At 40.3% G+C, this 20,697-nt stretch overlaps 1 protein-coding gene across 2 annotated transcripts in view; it reads right to left on the bottom strand.

The window, feature by feature from the left end:
- The window catches only part of LOC149310446 (follicle-stimulating hormone receptor-like), a 149,951-nt gene that overhangs the window by 17,919 nt on the left and 111,335 nt on the right, over positions 1-20,697 (bottom strand). For both annotated transcript variants that reach the window (XM_089528963.1, XM_089528964.1), the window contains exons 5-8: positions 13,977-14,048; positions 12,521-12,598; positions 5,868-5,936; positions 3,602-3,676 (exon numbers count right to left, since the gene is read on the bottom strand). In XM_089528963.1, the coding sequence (XP_089385089.1) occupies positions 3,602-3,676; positions 5,868-5,936; positions 12,521-12,598; positions 13,977-14,048 (294 nt within the window). The remainder of the gene's footprint in view (positions 1-3,601; positions 3,677-5,867; positions 5,937-12,520; positions 12,599-13,976; positions 14,049-20,697) is intronic.

Here is a 20,697-nt window from a genome sequence, read left to right as displayed (position 1 = left end):
ATAACACAACAGGCTGTCTTAAGACAGCATTCAGGTGATAATTAGTGATGCAAATATTCATAGACAAGGATACAGCATCAACAACTGCACAGACTTTGCAGTGACATATCATGTGACAAGGTTATCTGCACAGATGCACAACAGATATATCTTGAACTAGTGACCTGGCAGAAACACCAAGCAGGGACTAACAGCTTCACTAATTTCATTCATGAAGAAAGCAATTAGTAATTTGAGCAATTTTCTTCCTGCTGTGAGAAAGTCTTTGAAAACTGCACATTAAAACACACAACTATTCACAGTTTGAGACTTATGTGCACAGAATTCACACACTGTCTTGAATACAAAGAACCCAGCATTTCCCACACATAACAATGTCTGTGCAGAAATATTATTGTCTGTGCAGAAATTGCTGTTTACATATTCTGTGTAAAATGTGCACATGATTTTTTTTTCATGGAAAACACAATTTTCTACAAAATACTGTTTTCTGCTAAAAAAACCCCGCATGTAAAGTTTGCACAGAAGAAGTCCTGAATAGTTAAGAATCCTGGTAGTACAGGATGCTACTCATCAAAGTTCCCAACACTCATGAAACATTTTTTCAACCTTTTTATGACTGAGCAGGTTACATGCCCTCCCCCAATCCCTGGCCAAGCGAGGGAGCTCCAGAAAGTTTTGAATTTGTATTTTTTTTTTAATTTGTATGATCTTTGGGTTTGCAAAAAAGAATGGAATAAAAACACCTAGATAAATAAATATATTCTGTTCCCAGCAGTGCCAACCAGATAACACCTAGCAAGCACACAAATGGGGAAAGAATACCAGAGCACCCATTCTATATTGTAGTAGACTGCCTCTGAACATGGCTGTTCCATGTAAGCATCTTAGTTGTCAAACTCTAAATTTGTACAATGTACTCTTAGAGCACTGATGGACAACAACTGGCAAATGGGCTATATGTGGCTGCCATCTGTTGTTGTGTGTATGTGAATCTGCCTTCAAAGTATGGCAGCCCCATAAATTTCATAGGGTTTGGTTAGGCAAAGAATACTCAGAGGGTGTTTCCCAGTTCCTTCCTCTGAAATATAGCCTACAGCACCAAGTATTCATTGGCAATCTCCAATCCAAGTACTAACCAATGCTGATTCTGTTTAGCTTCCTAGGTCAAACAGGATCTTATGTTTTAGGTCAGTGATGGTGAACCTTTTAGGGACCGAGTGCCCAAACTCAAAGGTGTTGCCACATTGGGTGTCACCCAATGCTGGGTGGCAGGACTTCTGGGGGGTGGGATGTCAGTGAGAAGGACTTCTGCCTTCTGGTGGTGGGTGGGACTTACAGGGGTTGGACTTCCCTGGCGACAGCTGAAGTCCTGGGATGGCCAAGGAGAGGAGGAACAGATGCATGCCAGTTCCTTCTCCTCCCTCTGCACCCTCCCTTCAGCTGCCTCTCCAGAGGTAGCTGAAGGCCCAAGATGGCCAGGAAGAGGAGGAATGGACACACGCCTGCTCCTCCTCTTCCCTGCCCTCCCCGTGCTCTTAAAAATAGCTTTGCGTGCCATCTCTGGCACACGTGTCATAGGTTCGCCCCCACAGCTTTAGGCTGTTTATCCTCCTGGACCTCTTCCAAGTTTTTTTTGAGAGACGGTTGACTTAAGAAATGGAGAATCATGTCCCAACCTGTGAAACCAAAGTGCAGGCTCTAGTACACCTTGTTTCCATTTTAAAGCAACTGAAAATAACATTTTTTTAAAAAAACATTGAGAGTGAATTTCCAGCTACTTCCTGTTTTAGCAGGATAGAAATAGTAATAGCAACTACATTTCTATACTAAGTGCACTTAAGCACTCCCTAAGCAGGTTACAAAGTGTAAGCTAATTGCCCCCAACAATCTGGGTATTCATTTTAGCAACCTTGGATGGATGCAAGCCTGAGTTGAGCTTGAGCCCTTTTGCTGGTATTGAACTCGCAACCTTGTGGTTTGTGAGTGAGTGGCTGCAGTACAGGCATTGAACCACTGCGCCACCAGGGCTCATGTATAGTGTATAGTGCATTCCACTAGGAATCTCCCAGATGTGGTTCAAGCTGTGATGCTGGAGAGTGGCAGGATGGTTAACTATCCAAGTAGGCAGGAACGGGTGGTCAGCCACCAAAACACATTTCTTCCCCAGCAGCTGTATCTCCTCCCCGCTACAGCTTCAGTAGTATTCCATAAAATATAAAATATTAAAAATGGTGCAAATGTTTCCATTGTGGCTTTACTTCTCACCCTAACTCCCCTTAACAAATTGCTGTTGTCTGCTCTTCTTCCCCTTCCCTCCAATTGGTTAAAAATTGGTCTGCTCTCCCACTCCTTCCTTTTTTCATTTGTTTGCTTCATTCTTTCTTTCTGTCCCTTGTAATCTTTTCCCTTTTCTTCTTCTTTCTTTTCCAAGGAGGCTGGCTTTATTTCTTTCTCCAAGATCTTTGGAAGATGCCCTCCTCTCTGTCCCACTACCATCCCTAACATATTTGGTGAGAACAAGGGAGAAAATCTTCTCAGTTGCTTGTCCCAGACTTTGGATCTCCCTTCCTAGTGAGGAGTGACATCCCTACCCCTGGCACAACATGGTGCGGGGGATACTTCCTGGGGGCAGGGCTTCTGAAGTGGGGTGTGTGGCTTCCTGGGGGTGGGGCATCTGGTGCAGGGGGCAGGGTTTCTGGAGGTGGCATGCTCATTCTCCACATGAAGGGAACAAGGCAGCAGCACCAAGGTGGGAGAGCATGCTCAGCCTTCCTCGGTGCTGCCACGCCATTCTCCTCATGGGAACATGAGAAGAACAAGATGCCAGTACTGAAGTGGAGGGGGCACACTCGGCTTTCCTCTGTGCCATCATGAAGCCATGGCACCAAGGTAGGGGAGCTGACCAGATATCACCCATCTTCTGGTGTGTCATCTGGTGTGGACCACACCCCTGCACTTCCCTAGTGATGCCCCTGCTTGTGAGGCCAGGATGGCTCCCTTCGTGCTCTCCTTCCATTAGCAGGTGAAAACTTTCTTATTCCTTCAGGCTTCACGCTTTTAGAAATTGTCTGTGATTATTTAATTGTTCTTTAATACGCATATATCTCTCAACCCGTGGCCAGGCATTACAACTCAGAATGTCACAGTCTTCTTCATGCGTCTAGGTTTGATACTGAGGTGCTTTCCTTCAAGCATTTTGGATTAAAGGGAGAATTTCTGGATCTATGGCATCAACCTCATAGACAATACTATCATTCACTAAAGGAAGCTGAAAACAGAGTGCTCTAAATGTCCCCTTTGGATGAAGTTTAATTGTTTTAATAAATTGTACTGGAGGAAAACTGAAATATAAATGAAAATAGGGATGAAGATGGTAGCAACAACAACATCTCCATTTTCTGCTAGACTTATCACCGCCTCCATTCCAAAAGTCCATACCTCAAGCACTTGACCAACACAGAAAGTGTTCCCCAGGGTGATTGCTGTTGCAGTCTGTTCTAGAACTTCAACAATGAAACATTTTACATATGGACCTGCAGCCTTGTGTGATCCAAGATAGTAAAACAATCATAAATGAATAGCAAGAACTATTACTTACAAAAATCCCGGTCCATTGGCTCCTTGGAAAATTTCATTCGGTAACTTATCTAGGTGGTAATTACCACTCAGATTTCTGTGAGAAAAATAAATATAAAAATAAAACTTGTAATAATTTTTTTGTGGCAAGAAGGATAACAAAGTGAGTTGGTAAAACAGCTGTCAGTTAATTGATCTGTAATTTGAAATGAATGTTATCTATTGATTGTGGATCATGGCTGTGGAATCCACTCCCACAGGAAGGTTCAGTTTCCCCCCCTCTCCTTTCCTTCCTCCAGCAATAAAACACCTTTTCATTCAGACAGTCCTTGAGTTTTTCATTCATATTTCAGATAGGCCTTTTAATATGATTGCACTATGTTTTAATTGTGTTTTAGATGATTTTAAGTTGCATTTTAACCATATTTTTAAAATGGTTGTTTTTTAAACTTTTGTACAAGTAATTTCTTTAGCTGTTTTTACCCTGGTTTTAATTGCTTATAAGTCACCTTGGATCCTATACATGGAAAAAGGTGGGATATAAATTAAACAAATAAATAAAATTTGATATAAATGATATATGCAAAATAATCTAAATAAAGTGAATGATGGTAGTGACTACTCAGCTGTGGAATCCAGGGGAAGTCCACAAGCCCTCCCTCTCACAAGTAATGTTTAAATAAGCTTTTAAAAAGTCTTCATTTTGCAGGGGATTCCTAATCTTTTTTTCTTGCAGGCCTTTTGTGTGTCATTTTAAATTAGGATATGTTTCTGTTTGATTTAATTGTACTTGTATTATTATTTTTGTTTTTATGTAAGTGTCTTTGGGGAGAAAATTAGAACTGACCAAAACAAAACAGGCATATGCCAATTTTTTTTACCAAAAAAAAAAAAAAAAAAGAAAGAAAAAAAAAAGAAAAAAAAAGAAAAAAAAGAAAAAAGAAAATAAGAAAGAAAGAAACTTTAGTTTAAAGTCAGATATGATAGTTGAAGTTATACCTCATTCAGCAAGGAAATTTTGCATGAGGAAAGAAAGTGGATGTTCAGCCAGATAGTAGTACCTTTCTTCATGGCTTATTGCATGATGTCATCGTTCTTCAGTCCTCTTTCTATGGGAGATGGTAAAAAAAGTGAGTCTTTTTTTTTCTAGCTGGAAAAACCCATTTGACAAAAGACTCACTTTTACTCTGGTCTCCTGCAGGAGGAGAACTGGAGAACTACAACATCATGGGTGTAAGACATGTAGAAATGTGCTACTATCCAGATGAACTTCAGCTTTCTTTCCTTGTGTGATACTGCAGATCACCATCCATGCCACTAATTCAAGATATGAGTACATTGATGGACTCTTCTTATATGTTAAGGTGTATACGAGGGAGCAGCATAGTCTAATCCCTCTTGCCACTCCACTCCTTACATGAGGAATTTTCTCCTTTTTGAAACATATGGAGACATATGAGAAAAATAACTACTATGCAGTGTCAAATAAATAAAGCAAAAAGCCATAACAGCTTAGACTCACTGTATAAGAGATCAGATTCTACCACAGTGCCAGTTGAGGCAACCACAAACACACACAAAGGAAAGGCAGTTGTTACTGCCAATTAAGCCTGTCTCTCAAAGAGACAAGGCTTGCATGTTGGAAGGTACATGAGCCCTGACAAGGCTTTGGTGTGCTGTTCCATGTTTTACCCAGGGAACAAATGCCAAAATCAGAAGTGACCAACAAAAAGTTAGTCTCACCTGGGTATGTGTTATAAAATCACAATTTCCACCCAGTAATTACCACTGTGTGTTGCACGCTTGGGTGAAAGGATAAGTAGATCCTTTAACCTTGGAGATATGGCAGGATTAAAAGTATCAGTGAATAATAGCAATATCAGTGCAATACCACTGAATAATAGCAATAAATAAAAGGTAGCAAAGGGAAAGGGATAGAGAGCATTCAACATTCTTTCCTATGGAAACATAATATAGAAACCTATAGAGACTAACCAGAATTATACAATGCCTATTTCAGTTAAGAGATACATACAGAAATGGATGGCTCCATGGGCCTATGCAGACTCATGGAACAGGGCCATATATTGCTTGAAAAATAGCTACACCTCTCCCCACCCATGAACATGGGGTTTGAATGAGGTTGTAAGAACATACCAGCAGTTACTAGGAATATTAAAACACTGAAATGAATGTCTTTGCTACTGTAAATATTTCCTATGAAATATCCTCCAAATTTTCAAGGAAGGAAGGATTAATTAAATAAATAATTAAAAATAAATACGCACAGTTCAGATAATATAGTTCCATTGAAGGCATTATTCTCAATTTCTCGAATTCCATTTTTATTCAGCCTTCTGCAATAAATAGATAATACTGTTGGCATAAAAACTCCTTCAGGTGTTCTTTAATACAAACACAAATCTTTAAACAAAACTTTTCAACTTTACATTGTGACACACCTACAGAAAACAGTCAAGGAAGTCCCTGACACTGTGATACCATTTCAGGGCAGTGCTTTCTTCTGTGTTATATCATTGTGGGGATACTGATGGCTTGAGAGGCTGTACAAAGAGTTTGCCATGTGCTCTATTTGGCAATAATAAAAGGAGTGGATGTTCAGACTTTAATAAAGATATCTGGGATGAAGCAATTCATTTCATTTATGTCCCACTCTCTGAGGATCTCAAGATGATATATCCAGAGACAGTGACTGGCCTGTGAGCTTCCTAAGCGAGCTTCACAGCTAATATTAATGCAAACAGAATGAGAGTGGTGTAGTAGTTCGAGTGTTGGACTAGGACTCTGGGAGAGCAGGATCAAATCCTTGCTCTGCCCTGGAAATCAACTAAATGACCTGCTAAGTAGAACAATTAAATGCCAATAATATCAGGGAGTGTGCACCTGGAACCACAAAGGTTGCTGAGAACCTTCCCCCCACCCTCCAACTCTTCATTCCTCCTTTAGTCCCAGACAATTTACCAACATTTGTTATATTTATCAGAAACTACCATAGAATTGGCAGCTTTCTCTGCTCCTTTTGTGGCCTGGCAAGGCTCATCCACTTTTAACCCAAAGTGGCAGCCCTGAGTGATGGGTTGACAATGAATCATTTAATTAAACTGTCAGAAAGCCTCCACACTTGGCCTCTAATCCAGAGTGAAAGCTGCCCATTCAAGCGATAGGCTTATCTAAGGTCCAAGAGGGTGAGCTGAAGCTGACACGGAAATCAATTATGGTCATGGTTGGAGAGATTACCCTTTTGACTGAGAAAGGCACGTGCCCTGTGGTGTCACGTCTTCAGTGGATGTCAGAACGATCATGGTTTACTAAGAAACCTTCCGTAATGTCTTTGGAGGTGACAAAGCAGAGAGAAAAGGCTGCACAGTCAGACTCATAGACATGAGCACTTGTTAGAAGCCCACAGGAGTGTGCCAAAGAGAGAATTAATCAGGATGTGAAATTCCCCAAAGCCTAGCCTCCAGCCTTTGAAGGATGATTCAGATGGGGAGGTAATTTAAGAACAAATCCTGAGAGGAGTTTCTAGATGAGACCAGAGTAATCCTCCTCACCAGTTCCCCATCAACCTGGAGAAGAAAAGACAAGTCTGTCTTGGGGCCAGTATTTCATAACATCTCTATAAATGACTTCGATGGAAGTCATTTATAGAGGATTCAAATGACACAACTTTATTTTTTATTTATTAACTGAAATATTTACATCCTGCCTCATATCAAGGGATCTCAGATCACCCAACAAGGTGGCTGGCATTATACAGAAGATAGAAACAGGATGCAAGATGGACAAAATGGAAAACTGTATCTAGACTAACAACATTTATTTCAACAAAAATAAAAGCCAAGACACCTGACTTAAAAGCAGTACTTGTGAAAAGAATCTAGGGGTCTTAGTAGACCACAAGCTTAGTAGACCACAAGAGTCAACAGTGTGATGCAGCAGCCAAAAATGCAAATGCAATTTTGGACTACATCCATAGGAACATAGTGTCCAGATCAAGGGAAGCAGAGAGTCACTCTATCTTGCTTTAGTCAGACCTCACTTGGAATACTGTATCCATTTCTGGGCATCACAATTCAAGAAGGATATCAACAAGCTGGAATATAGCCAGAGAAGGATGACCAAGATGATCAAAGTTCTGGAAACAAAGCATTATGACAAATGACTTAATGAATTGGGCATTTTAACTTGAAGAAGAAAATATATAATAGCCATCTTCAAAAATCTGAAGACATGTCATGTAGAAGATGGAATGAGCTTGTTTTCTGCTGCTCCAGAGACTAGAACCCAAACCAATAGATTCAAATTAAAGGAAAAGAGATTCTACCAAGACATTAGGCAGAACCTTTTTACTGTAAATAAATGTTGAACAGCCTGCCTCATGGAGGAGTGGACTAACATAGGACCTGGAATGAGTCAAATGAGTCAGCCCACAAAGAAGTTCTGTAAATTGGGGTGGATGGAAAGGTTATAATTTACAGGAAAGGATGTAGGAATCATTGCAGCCCTGCAGGGTGTTGCTAAACTGAAATTTCTAGCAGCTCTAGCCAGCACAGCCAAAGGTATGGAAGGCTGGGAGTTGTAGTTCAGCAACATCTTGAGGATTTCAATCAAAGCCACAAAGAGTTTAATTGCAGCTGGAATAAACTGTGCTCCTTTGGTACAAAATTATTTTGTATAACTGTGGCTGTTCTTTGTGCATTCCGAATGATATAATCTAAACAAGCATTTCTATTTCCTGAAGCTTGAAATACAATCCCCAAATATTTAAAGATTTTAACCTGCTCAATAGGCAGCCTTTCCAGCATCCAACTTCTCTGGGGCATTTTGAGAAGGTAAGGATCTTAGTCCTGGAGTGATTTATCATTAATTTCTCTTTAACACAGTAGTTAGCAAGAGGTTTTAAAGTTTTCTTAAGACCAATTGGGGTTAATGACAGGATAACTGCGTCATCAGCATATAGTAGTAAATCGATATGTCTATTGGCTAGTTTAGGGGGATGGAAAATAGAATTACTCAAAAAGGGGATTAGCGATTTTATGTAGTAGTTAAATAAAATTGGGGCCAAAATACATCCCTGTCTAACTCCCTTTTGGTCTTGTATTTCCTTACTGACATGCCCTCGGATACTACATCTCACCTTCAAGCTGGTGTTCTCATGGATTTTGATAATCAACAAGAGTAATCGTTTATCTATTGAAGTGTTTTTAAATTTCTCCCAGAGTCTGGTTCTAGGGACAGTATCAAACGCTGACTTAAAATCGCTGCATAAAGAGGTTGGCCTGCATGGGAATACTTTTCTGCTAAATGTTGTAGAACCATTGTATGATCTATGGTTGATCTTCATAATTCCCTCCTTTGCCTAAGGCAGTGGTTCTCAATCTTCCTAATACAGTTCCTCATGTTGTGGTGACCCCCAACTATAAAACTGTGGTGTCTCGGTTCCTAAGACAATCAGAAATATGTGTTTTCTGATGGTCTTAGGTGACCCCTTGTGAAAGGGTTGTTTGACCCCCAAAGGGGTCATGAACCACAGGTTGAGAATCGCTGGCCTAAGGTATAAATTTCTCACTCCCAACCCACTATATTTTACAGGGTTTTCTTGATGGTGGCCGACCCATTATGTCCATTTTTTAACTCACCTTTCATGCCCAGCCCATAATTTAAAAACCTCTATAACAGAGACTTTTCACATCAATCTCAGCTAGCATAAAGAAAAGCAAGGAATGATTTTGCAGCTGCATTTGATCCACAACTGCTTTATAATATCCTCCTATTGCATAAGGGTGGCTGGTAGCTTCCCAAAAGGTTCAGTGCCTTGAATAGCATCCCATTGCCATGGAGGCCACTAGCTATTATTACTCTGTACTCGTGTCATTTAATAGTCTTGGGACTCAGCCATAGGTTGTAGGTAGCATATAACCTGGTGCAAAGAATACATGATACTTTGACAGGACAAGGCAGTTCAAGCAGATTGAAATGGTAAAGTTTAAGACAGAATGCTGCATCTCTGGACAGACATGCTGTCTGGAAATGGAGCTCATAAATGTATTTAATTGTGTGTGTGTGTATGTGTGTGTGTATCTATATCTTAAATAACCTGGGTTTTGCCATTTTTAACTATGCCATTATTTCAATATTGTTAGTATTACATTGTTTTAATATTGTTCGTATTTTCATTCTATTTTAATGTGGATCTCTTGGGGCTTTGCCACATGAGCCCTGTTCTTGTTGCAATTATGCTTGTCAGTGAAAATGGAATTATACTTGTTAGTATTCACTGCATCACCACGCATCTTAGCAAGCATCGGCCATCGTGCTCTCTTTTTGATTCCCCCTTAACTCCTCCCCCCTGCCTTATGCTTTCTGTTTTTTTAAAAATTATTTTCACTTTTTCATGCAATCCTGCAGCTCTGCTATTGTGAGTTAAGGTTTTGTTTTGTTTTGTTTTTTAAAGAAAGACAAGAAATAGAAAAAAAATTAAAGGTAATCTTGCTGTTGGGAAATAGTGAGAGGAGGGGACAATAACACCATGTGACTACCAATAATGCAACTGCCCCAATAGCAACATTTTGCACCTGGGGACTAGTGTGATTGAAAGCTCATTAATGGGTTTCCCTGTCCATGAAAAGGGACACCCGAACCATGCTCAGGGGAAACAGCAGCTACAGGTCATAGGTGACATCATGCAACAGGTAGCACCAAAGCCACTATTTTCCAGGTCTAAAAACTGTTAAAAAGCTGCATGTAGTAAACTCCTTGCAAGTTTTTAAAATCTAGCCCGCACTCATTTTCATGTGGAAGCCAACTTGAGCCCTAGTTTTGGGGAAAGGCAGGCTAGAAAGAAAGATGATGGTGGTGGTGATGATGATGAGAACACCCACCATGAACTAAGAAAATGATGACCATCATCATGATAATAACAATGGAGATCAAATATCTTTCTTTTGTACATTTTCAGATATGGTCCCACACATCTCTCTCTCTCTCTCTCTCTCTCTCTCTCTCTCACACACACACACACACGCAGTGGAAAAATGAAAGGTACAAGCAAGTTCACTAAGAAACATGGTCACACACAATGAGAAGGCTTCTAAGCACACTGCATGACAGTACATTGCCAAGTAGCCTATAACAATATATTAGCATTATGCACAAGTGAATTAGATTATCAGCTTCTCTCCCTGTTGTGTCTCTGAGTAACGAAATGTCTGCAGCTGACTGGAAAGATGAAGCAGCCCTGCTGTCCTTTAGAGCACCACTTGAATGATGTGAGACTATCTTGGCAAATCTAAGGAAAGACTATCCTGGGCATCATTAATTTTTAAATTTGCTCCATGTTGAGATACTTGAGAGAAAGAACAAGAGAGAGAAGGAAAAGTTAATGAAAGCAATAAGAGAGTAGCCATTTTGTTTATTTGGAACCAAAGCCTGTTTTCATGTCCATGAAATCAGCCTGAAAGGTGTTATGGATCAGGCTCCCACCATGGAAATATATATTTTTTTTACAACAAGAAAAATGCAGGATAAACAGCTTAGCTTGGGGAGAATGCTACATATAAACCAACATAAGAAGGCTGGAAACAAATAATGTGAGAAAAGCAAGGCTGGCTCAAGACATTTTGGTGTTGGAGGCAAAGGAAAAGATGGCACTCTTTCTCCTTTCAATGCATAGAAACCTACTGAACTGTCTGTCAATATATTCTTACTTTTAGACCTATGACTGACTAGTGGTCTTCAATGCATTTGAGGCAGCAGGCTAGATTAGGAGCTATGGGTCAGACCATGAGGCAGTGGTGGCTGTTGGCTTCCATGTCCATGAGGTGGTTAATGTGTTCAGAGTTTTAGTTTGAATTTTAAAGGATCTATTGAAGATGCAAAACCAAACGGGGTAGGGTTTGCACCTAGAATAGCTCTTTAGTGTAAATCCTGGAGTGGACTGACAACCCCACTGACTTGGGCCTCATGTGCTCTGCAGAAATAATGCAGTTTGACAATACTTTAACTGCCATGGCTGAATGCAGTAGAAACCTGGGATTTGCAGTTTGTTGTGGCACAGAGCACTTTGATAGAGAAGGCTAAACATCTCACAAAAATACAAATTCCAGAATTCCATAGCTTTGAGCCACAGCAGTAAAAGCAATGTCAAACTGCATTACTCCTGCAGTGCAGATGCAGCCTTAGAAGCCATCATACACCACCCCATCTTCCAACAGAGGGGAGCAGCCAGGAGAAGAAGAATAACAACTCCAAAATCTGCTGCCCCAAACAGGCACTTTTGCTTCCTTATTCTTAGGTCAGCCCTTGGGGGGAAGAGGCTGAACTGAAAGATAGATGGTTGATAAAAAGGTTTTTGGCAAGCACACTTACTTTCCCCTGTTTACTAGGGACAGTCATTGTTTGGTCCCTGCCCTTGGTAAAACACTCTTCTGGTGCATGTGCAATTTAGAAATAATACAGTTTGACATTATGTTAAGTGCTGTAGCTCCATCCTATGGAATCCTGGAATTTGTAGTTTTACAAGACCTTTTGCTATCTCTGCCAAAGCATCCTGGTGCCTCACAAAACTACAGAACTCAAGATTTTGTAGGATGAAGCCATGGTTAAAGTGGTGTCAAACTGTATTATTTCTACAGTGTAGATACACTTGTAGACACTTCATAAATAATATATAATAATATCATATCTGAGTTCTAAAGGAACTTTGGCCTAAATTCAGTTGTTAGCCCTACCTTCAGAAGTCCCATTGAATCAAAACAAACTTGTTCCATTGTTCAGTGGATTTACATTGATTAGAATTAACAATTGAATTTAGTCCTCCTTTGAAAGTTCAATTTTTTGTACATCATGTGTATTCATGTACAAACATACAAAAAAAAAATCCAAACCCTTCCCCCCAAGTTTATTAGTAGATGTTACTTACATATAGACACGATCAGAACTTAGGCCCAAGAAAGAGTTTCTTTCAATTTTTCTTATATTTATGTTGTCTTGGATATCTCTGAGAATTTTTTAAAAATTGAAATTTTAAAAAGGCAGTTTTGTAGTGCATTTTGACTTACAAAATATTAAAGAAAAAACAATATAAAGTGATAACGCAATATCAATGCACTCAGTCAAAGAATTAGCAGCACATGCCAGTCAGTAATTGACTAAAACATAATAATGTTCAAAATCTGCAAAACAGTGACACCTTTATTGGACCAACCAAAATTCATAAAATACAGTGCCTAAGATGTCCAAGCTCCATTGGCTTCTTCATCAGGCAAAGGTCTTAAAATAATACAGGAGAAAGGAAAATCTGGCGATGTGGGCTCTGGAAGACAAAGAGTTGTAAAATCCAGGCAATAAAATTTAATAAAATAAAGCTCCATTAGTCACAGAAAGAGTAACTTCCCTTGCGATCCAGGCTGTTTCTTTCCTGGGTGAGCCTACCTGCCCATTTTGTGGATATTAGATGTCATTGTACTTTGCTGTAGGGCCAACAAAGCTACCCTTGGATACTAAAACACATTAGAATCTGGAGGCTTAGATGACAGCATATGCCATCAAGTTCCTAAATCTAACAAAATTCAGATGTCTGCTTCCATAACCTAGAAACACTACAGAGAAAGTTTTGTTATCAATGACCACCAGCAAATAGATACTAGCAAAAGCAGAAAGTCCACAAAGTTTGGTCCTGAGTAGTGCCTAATGCCTTCAGAGGCAATGTGATTTGAGCAGTATTGAAATATTGAAGTATCCTGGTTCCTAAGCATAAACCGTATTTGTTTCTAAGGAACAAACCGAGGCCCAGGAGTTTATCAAATGGGAGGAAATTCTCTTAAATTTGAATGAAAAGAAAGTGGGGCCAGAATGCATTCACTTAAAGTGTAGCTAGTTTAGTGTAATTACGTGAATACGCATTGCGTTCGAACTGGCTTCCCATTGCCCGAAAATAGCATGCTTCCTCTGTGGTCAAGATCATGTTACAGACTTTAACTCAAGAGTATTTTGTATTTTCAGGAAGAATTTTAAGAAGTCAGTTTTTTAAACTTGCTTTGCCTTTGGGTTTCAAAGCCATAATTATTCTTCACACTTTTGTGATTATTTCCACACCACCAAATCTAAAATTCAACTGAGACACCCACCAACTAGAAATTTATGCATCAGAATCCATTTTATGTATGCCAGTATTGAAATGCACATTTTAGATTGGGATGATATCCTGCCCCCTCCCTCACAAAATCCTATATTTATTCCAGCTCTTATCATAGATGAGTCTGATTTTAAATAATTTCTGCTCTCTGTCTGTCTCTTTCTTTCCATTGCAAACACCTCCGAAATAGAGGAAATGTGTTCAAACCACACAAGATTAGAAGAATCCAATAACAACTTACAGCACAACCTTCTGCAAAGAGTGTACCTGGTTAACAGCAGGAAAAAACCTGATGGCAGTGTTGGATATCAACCTTGAAAAGAGAAAGAAAATAAATATAATGATTAGCTATGGTCCAGAGAAACATGCAATGAATATGAATATGAAACATCAGAACAGAAGGACTCTGAATTTTTTTACAAGAATGTAGTATATTATCACTATTATTGTTATTGTTATCATCATTATCATCATCTTGTAAGTAAAAAGAACTACAAAAGGCATAAAATCAGCACAGCATGAAACACAACATCCTCCAGTGTCACCCAGATTAATTACAGTATTTAATAATTAGTAAGTGGATATTTCCATAAATTACTGTGAATACTGTCTGCTATTATAGCTGGAATAATTGATAAATGGGACCCATATTACACAGAATAAATTATGTGATTGCTCCTTTTTTTTCATGCCCATACTGGGTTTGCTTTTCCATGAATGCCAGACACCGGTGTCTTTTTTTCCTACTAGGAAGAGACAAATTCATTGCATCTGAAATGAAGTGAACTCTCACATCAATTTGAAGTGTGTGTGTGGGGGGGGGTGGGGGACTGAGGGCAAATTTCAGAAGCATGATCTTGGGAAATTCTAATTTATCTTATCTGATTAGGATAATTAAACTTACATCCCTGTACATAAGACAGGGGCAAGGAAGAAAGAATGTGTATGCCTAGCTGTAGGTGTTGAACACACCCTTGTACATCCCTTGATCTACCATCTAATAGCAACTATTGTCCTCAGTGCCTAAATCAGATGCCCAATCCCTCTTTAGAAAATCAACCACAGTAGTCTTCTCCCTTGGTTAAAAATAGCATTTCGGTATTAAAGGCTCCTGCCATACTACGGAATTAACATAGTTTGACACCGCTTTAACTGTCATGGCTCCATCCTCTGGGATCCTGGGATTTGCAGTTTGTTGTGGCACCAGAGCCCTCTGATAGACAAGGTTCACTATTTTATGAAATGACAAATCTGATAATTCCATAGCATTGAACCATGGCAGTTAAGTGTTAAATCCTGCAGTATAGATGCAACCTCACTCAAGGAGATGTCAGGGATGATGGGAGTTGTAGCTCTTCACCTCTGGCTTGAACTCACCACCTTGTTACGCACCGGCGCTGACCAGCTTTGGTCAGTGGTTAAAGCTTTGCTCTAAAGCAGCAGAGTTACAGAGAATAGGCTGAAGACCCTGACAAACTCTCCAAGCCTTCTCACTCTTGCTTCCACAGAAGTCTTCACACTTCTTCAGGATCCAGCTGGCTCTTGTATCTTCACCCAAGACACCAGACAACTCAGTAGTCTTATATAAAAGATCTACTTTATTCTACTATATACAGATCCAATACAACTCCTCACTACTACCCACTGCTACTACCCACAAAATACATTAGGAATCATAGCCATTATTATAGTCCTTGAATCATACCACCCACTCTTGTCAGTATCTACCCAGTGGGCGTGTACATCCACTCTCATTGGTTCTCTTGTTTCTACCCAGAATTGATGATTTCATCATCTCAGCCTTGACCACTTAACAATTTTCAGGTGTGTTCAATTATCCACTTTGCATTTCTGTCCTTGGCATTTAGGACTTGTTAATTGCTTTACCTTATACACCTGTGTGGCTCTTAATTTGCTTCTGCTGAGTCACCCTGACTCTCACATACAAGTTTTATTTCAATCACTGTATATCCCATGTTGCTTTTTCCTTAACAGGAGATACAGGAATATATCTAAGGTTCAAATTATGTGATAAGGGGAAAGGATATTTCCTATGGCCGACCTATTTTCCCTCCCACTAATGGATTTCCTTCAAAATATGTGCCTTAATTTGCAAATTAAGCTCATATTTACTTTCCATGATTAATCTCAGAATAAAGCCTGGTAAATGCAAGATGTATAGGTGTGGAAAATCAGGTGGCATGAGAAACAGATGTCTTTGACCATCTGAAGCAGCACTCTACCAAAAACATGTTACACATGTTTTCTAGTTTGATACTAAAAAAACCACATGGGTAGGACCAGTTTAGGAATGAAGGAAGAAACTAGCTACAGGTTGAGTTGGCCATATCCAAAATGCTTGGGACCAGAGGTTTTTTTTATTTTTATTTTTGAATGTTTGCACACACATAAGGAGATATCTTGGAGATAGGACCCAAGTCTAAACAAGAAATTCATTTAGGTTTTGTATACATCTTAAATTATATATACACCTTATTTAAATAAATAAATAAATAAAAATGTTATAGACAATATTTTTAATAATTTTGTGCATGAAACAAAGTTTTTTTTAGATTGAACCATCAGATAGCAAAGTGTCACTATTTCAACCATCCATGCACATAATTTTGAATTTTGGAGTATATGGGATTTTGGAATTCCAGATAAGGGCGACTCAACCTGTATTGCACTTATTTTGACTTTTAAACTGGTTTAATAATGACTGTGTGTATGTACATGTATCTGTGCATGCATGTGTCCTTTACAAAAAATAAAATAAAAACCAGAGCTTGGACAATAACTCCAAGACCCAAACTTCCCAGTTAGCATGAACTATGGCCAATAGTCCTTTTTTAATTTTTGAAAGAACAGAAAGAAAAGAAGTAATAAAAAATGAGAAAAAATATAATTTTGCCTTTACACACACAGAAGAATGACACTTGTCTCAAATGATCTGACTAAGTCACCTATGGGTCATTTTGTGCCAATAAATGCCACCTGTCCATTTCTCCAGGAGTCCTCATTAATAATCCTATTCACTTTATTGCCCTTTACTTCTAATGGGATTTTTAGTACTGGTCAGCCAAACAGGGGTCAGCTATAGCAGAGGTATGGCAAAACAAGCAACATGTTCACAGCTGTCCTAGGGATGTAATTCCAAAGGGACATAGATTATTAGCACCAAAGTAATCCATCAGCAATTCACGTGGGCATTGTAACTGACACCAGCATGAATAGAACAGCCATTTCAATTCCAAACTGAGCCCTCAAATAAAGCAGCTAAAATACAAGTATCAAAATGTTCTGCGCAGTTTCAGTTTAGCTGTTCACATTCTAATAAGGGTTCATTATCTGTCTCATTTTGTAGCCTCTGAACATTTGCTTTACAGCAAAAGAGTATGTGAAGGAGGGCTTTAAAATTGTCCTGGCAGTGAGATATGAAAGTTGATGAGTTTCCGCAATTATTATGTCTCAAAAGAAGGAATGACAAAACTCCCATCTCATTTGGGATCTGGCTTGGCGTACAGATTGAGGGAGTAACAGAATGTAACAGAATGCGATGCCAGCCTCAGGTGGCAAAGCTTCTGGAAAGTTCAAATCAAGACCAAAACTACCCCACTGAGCCACCAATTGCCACCAGTACTTTCTAAACAAACAACAGGGATGTAGCCAAGGGGGGATCTTGGGGTCTGGACCCCCCCTTCCATTAGAAAAATGAATGGTGTGTGCTGCTTCGCCGCCGCACCCAAGCCCCATTATAATGGTGGTACTTAGTCTGGACCCCCCCTTCCTAAAATCCTGGCTACGTACCTGCAAACAAACAAACATTTTGTTAGCATATGATCACATGTTAGTGATACTTGCAATGTCAAAGATTTGGGAAGTTGTGGACGATATTGATTATTTTTATTTATATCTCACCTTTCTCTCAAAATATTTATATCCTGTTTCCCTCCAATTTTTAACAAAATGGCTCACAGTTTAAAAGAACAATCAACAGAAAAAAATTGCCCAGACCACAGGAAGTAATTGTATCAATCTTTTCTGCTTTAGTCAGAACTTTCTTGGAATACTGTATACAGTTCTAGACACCACATTTCAAGACAATCTGGAATGTGTTTAGAGGAGGGTGACCAAGACTGTAAAATGTCTGGAAACCAAGCCCTATGGGAAATGGTTAACAGATTTGGGTATGTTTAGTTTGGAGAAGAAAATACTGAGAGGAAATATGAAGGGGTGACATGTAGACAATGGACTGAGCTTGCTTTCTGCTGCTCCAGAGATTAGAATATAAACCAATTGATTCAAACTATAAGAAAAGAAATTCCACCTAGACATTGGGAAGAAACGCTTGACTGTAAGAGCCATTTGAAAGTAGAATAGATCATAGAATCATAGAATTACAGAGTCATAGAATCATAAAGTTGGAAGAGACCGCAAGGGCCATCCAGTCTAACCCCATTCTGTCATGCAGGAACTCTAAATCAAAGCATCCCCGACAGATGGCCATCCAGCCTCTGTTTAAAGATCTCTTAGGAAGGAGACTCCACTACACTCTGAGGGAGTTTGTTCCACTGTCGAACAGCCCTCACTGTCAGGAAGTTCCTCCTAATGTTGACGTGGAATCTCTTTTCCTGCAGCTTGTATCCATTGGTCCAGATCCTAGTCTCTGGAGCAGCAGAAAACAAGCTAACTCTCTCCTCAATATGACATCCCTTCAAATATTTAGACAGGGCTATCATATCACTTCTTAACCTTCTTGTCTCCACACTAAACATCCCCAGCTCCCTAAGTCATTCCTCATAGGGCATGGTTTCCAGACCCTTCACCATTTTAGTCGTCCTCCTTTGGACAGACTCCTTTTTGAATTGTGGTGCCCAGAACTGGACACAGGATACCAGGTGGGGCCTGACCAAAGCAGAATACTTCCCTTGATCTAGACACTATGGCGCGTTATAGACGGGCCTTTAATACGCCCCCATCACGTGCTAGGGGTTGGCCGAGGACCTAGCGTCCATATCGGCCTCACCCCTAGCACGTGACGGGGGCGTAAAGATGGCGCCGCCCTATACACATGGGCGCTGCCATCTTTACGTGCTGGACGCGTTGCGTCCGCACGTGTCGCCCCAGAAATGATGCCGCAAATGCACCCCTTGTGCTTTGCGGCGCCTCTTCCAGGGCCTGAGAAGGAGCGCGATTTCCGCGCTCCTTCTCGACAGTGTCTGGGAGCCGCGCCGTTTAAAGGCTGCAGCTCCCGGACGGTGCAAGCGGTGGTGGTAGCAGACCGCCGCAATCTGGCGGTCTGTAACGCGCCTATATTTCTATTGATACAGCCTAAAATCACATTGGCCTTGTTAGCTGCCACATCGCACTGTTGACTCATGTTCAATTTGTGGTCTACTTGGACTCCCAGATCCCTTTCACACATAGTCTTGTTCAGCCAGGTGTCACCCATCCTATATCTTTGCATTTCATTTTTCTGCCCTAAGTGCAGTACCTTACATTTCTCCGTGTTGAGTGGTGCTCTCTGTTCTTTGCAAGTCTTCAAATAGAAGTTGAATGGCCATCTTTCATGTGTGCTTTAGTTGTGTATTCTTGCAGGGCAGAGTGCTACCCAAAATGCTAGGGTCCTGGGAGGGCACCCACAATTGCATTCATTGAGGGAATTGATTTAGCTCAACAGGAAGCAACAAGAGGGCAACTCTAAAGCTGGGACACAAGCCTATTTGTAACATTTCCAAAGGCAAGAAGTCCAGAGGCAGGTTCCAAATTAGTGTAGTTTATTGATTAAAAGGGGAATCAAAATGCACACAAAACACACACACACACACACACTCTCTCTCACAAGACAGCAGATAGCAAATTGCAGTGGGTGATGATACTTTACTGGTTCCAGAAGCGGGGCTCCCAACTATGAGTTGAATGGGGCTCAGTACTCTGCTTTGTAGCACAGCCAGTAGTACTGAGGGGTCAAACTTGAATCTTACAGAGTTTCTACCTGGTTACAACAGACCAAATTGTAACTGCCCAAGTAGGCATATTTATGGCATGAAATGTGAACTGAGGCAGTTTCTCAGGAGTGAGTGGATTTTCCAGGAGAAGAAATGGCCAGAGATGTGTGGCAATGACAGGGCAAGCAATGCAAATGTTTTATACAAAAAGGTGTCATCTCCAAATGGAAGTACCCTTTGATTCACATCTTTCTGGCAAACATTTGGTCTGTTACCCACCATCGCACTCCTATGTGAAGAGATTATGCATATTCTGATCTTAATTGATCTATCCTGGTTAACTGCCCCAGATTCTCCCATACTGAGCCAGCAGGATCTCCAAATATGGTCCTTATAAGACAAGGCTAGTTTTCCTGCACTGCACTTCTAGACTACTGGCCTAAAACATTCCTTTTTTCATATTAAACTGATATCAAACGTCAATTAGGGGTGAAGAAAGACTAGACCAGGGAGTAACAAGAGGACTGGATAAGATGGTCCTTGCAGTTCCTTCCAACTCTTTGATTCTATAATTCTGTTATTCTACGGGGCATAGAAGATAGTTGACACTATACATCAAGTCACCATTTTGTGTCTGACTTGGAATAACAGTTCTCAGAATTCAAATAAAATAAGACAAAGTGGATCTCACACAATGTAAGGGCCAGCACAGATGGCTCTAAATGGGTGGCCAGAGGCTGCCCCTTTGAGCGCTGGATTGGGGCAGCAGCAATTTCATGCTGTGGCCACAATCTGACATTTATCTGTCCCAAAAAGAAATGGCAAAATGCCACTCCTTTTTGGGGCAGAAAAAAAAAACCCTGCCATTTTTGCCAAGGCCTTGGCTTTCCTGCACTCCTGCAGTGTGTGGCATCTGAATGCCATCCCACCGGAGTGCCGTAATGCTGCCTGCCATCTGGTTGGGTGGGCAGTGTGACAACATCTTGGGGCAGGATCAGGTTGTGCGCCATC

The sequence above is a fragment of the Sceloporus occidentalis genome, unplaced genomic scaffold (genome assembly GCF_023333645.1).
Source record: "Sceloporus occidentalis isolate IW3139 unplaced genomic scaffold, rSceOcc1.0.p SCAF_6, whole genome shotgun sequence".
In the NCBI taxonomy this organism is placed as follows: domain Eukaryota; kingdom Metazoa; phylum Chordata; class Lepidosauria; order Squamata; family Phrynosomatidae; genus Sceloporus; species Sceloporus occidentalis.
This window is presented reverse-complemented; position numbering and strand designations above follow the sequence as displayed.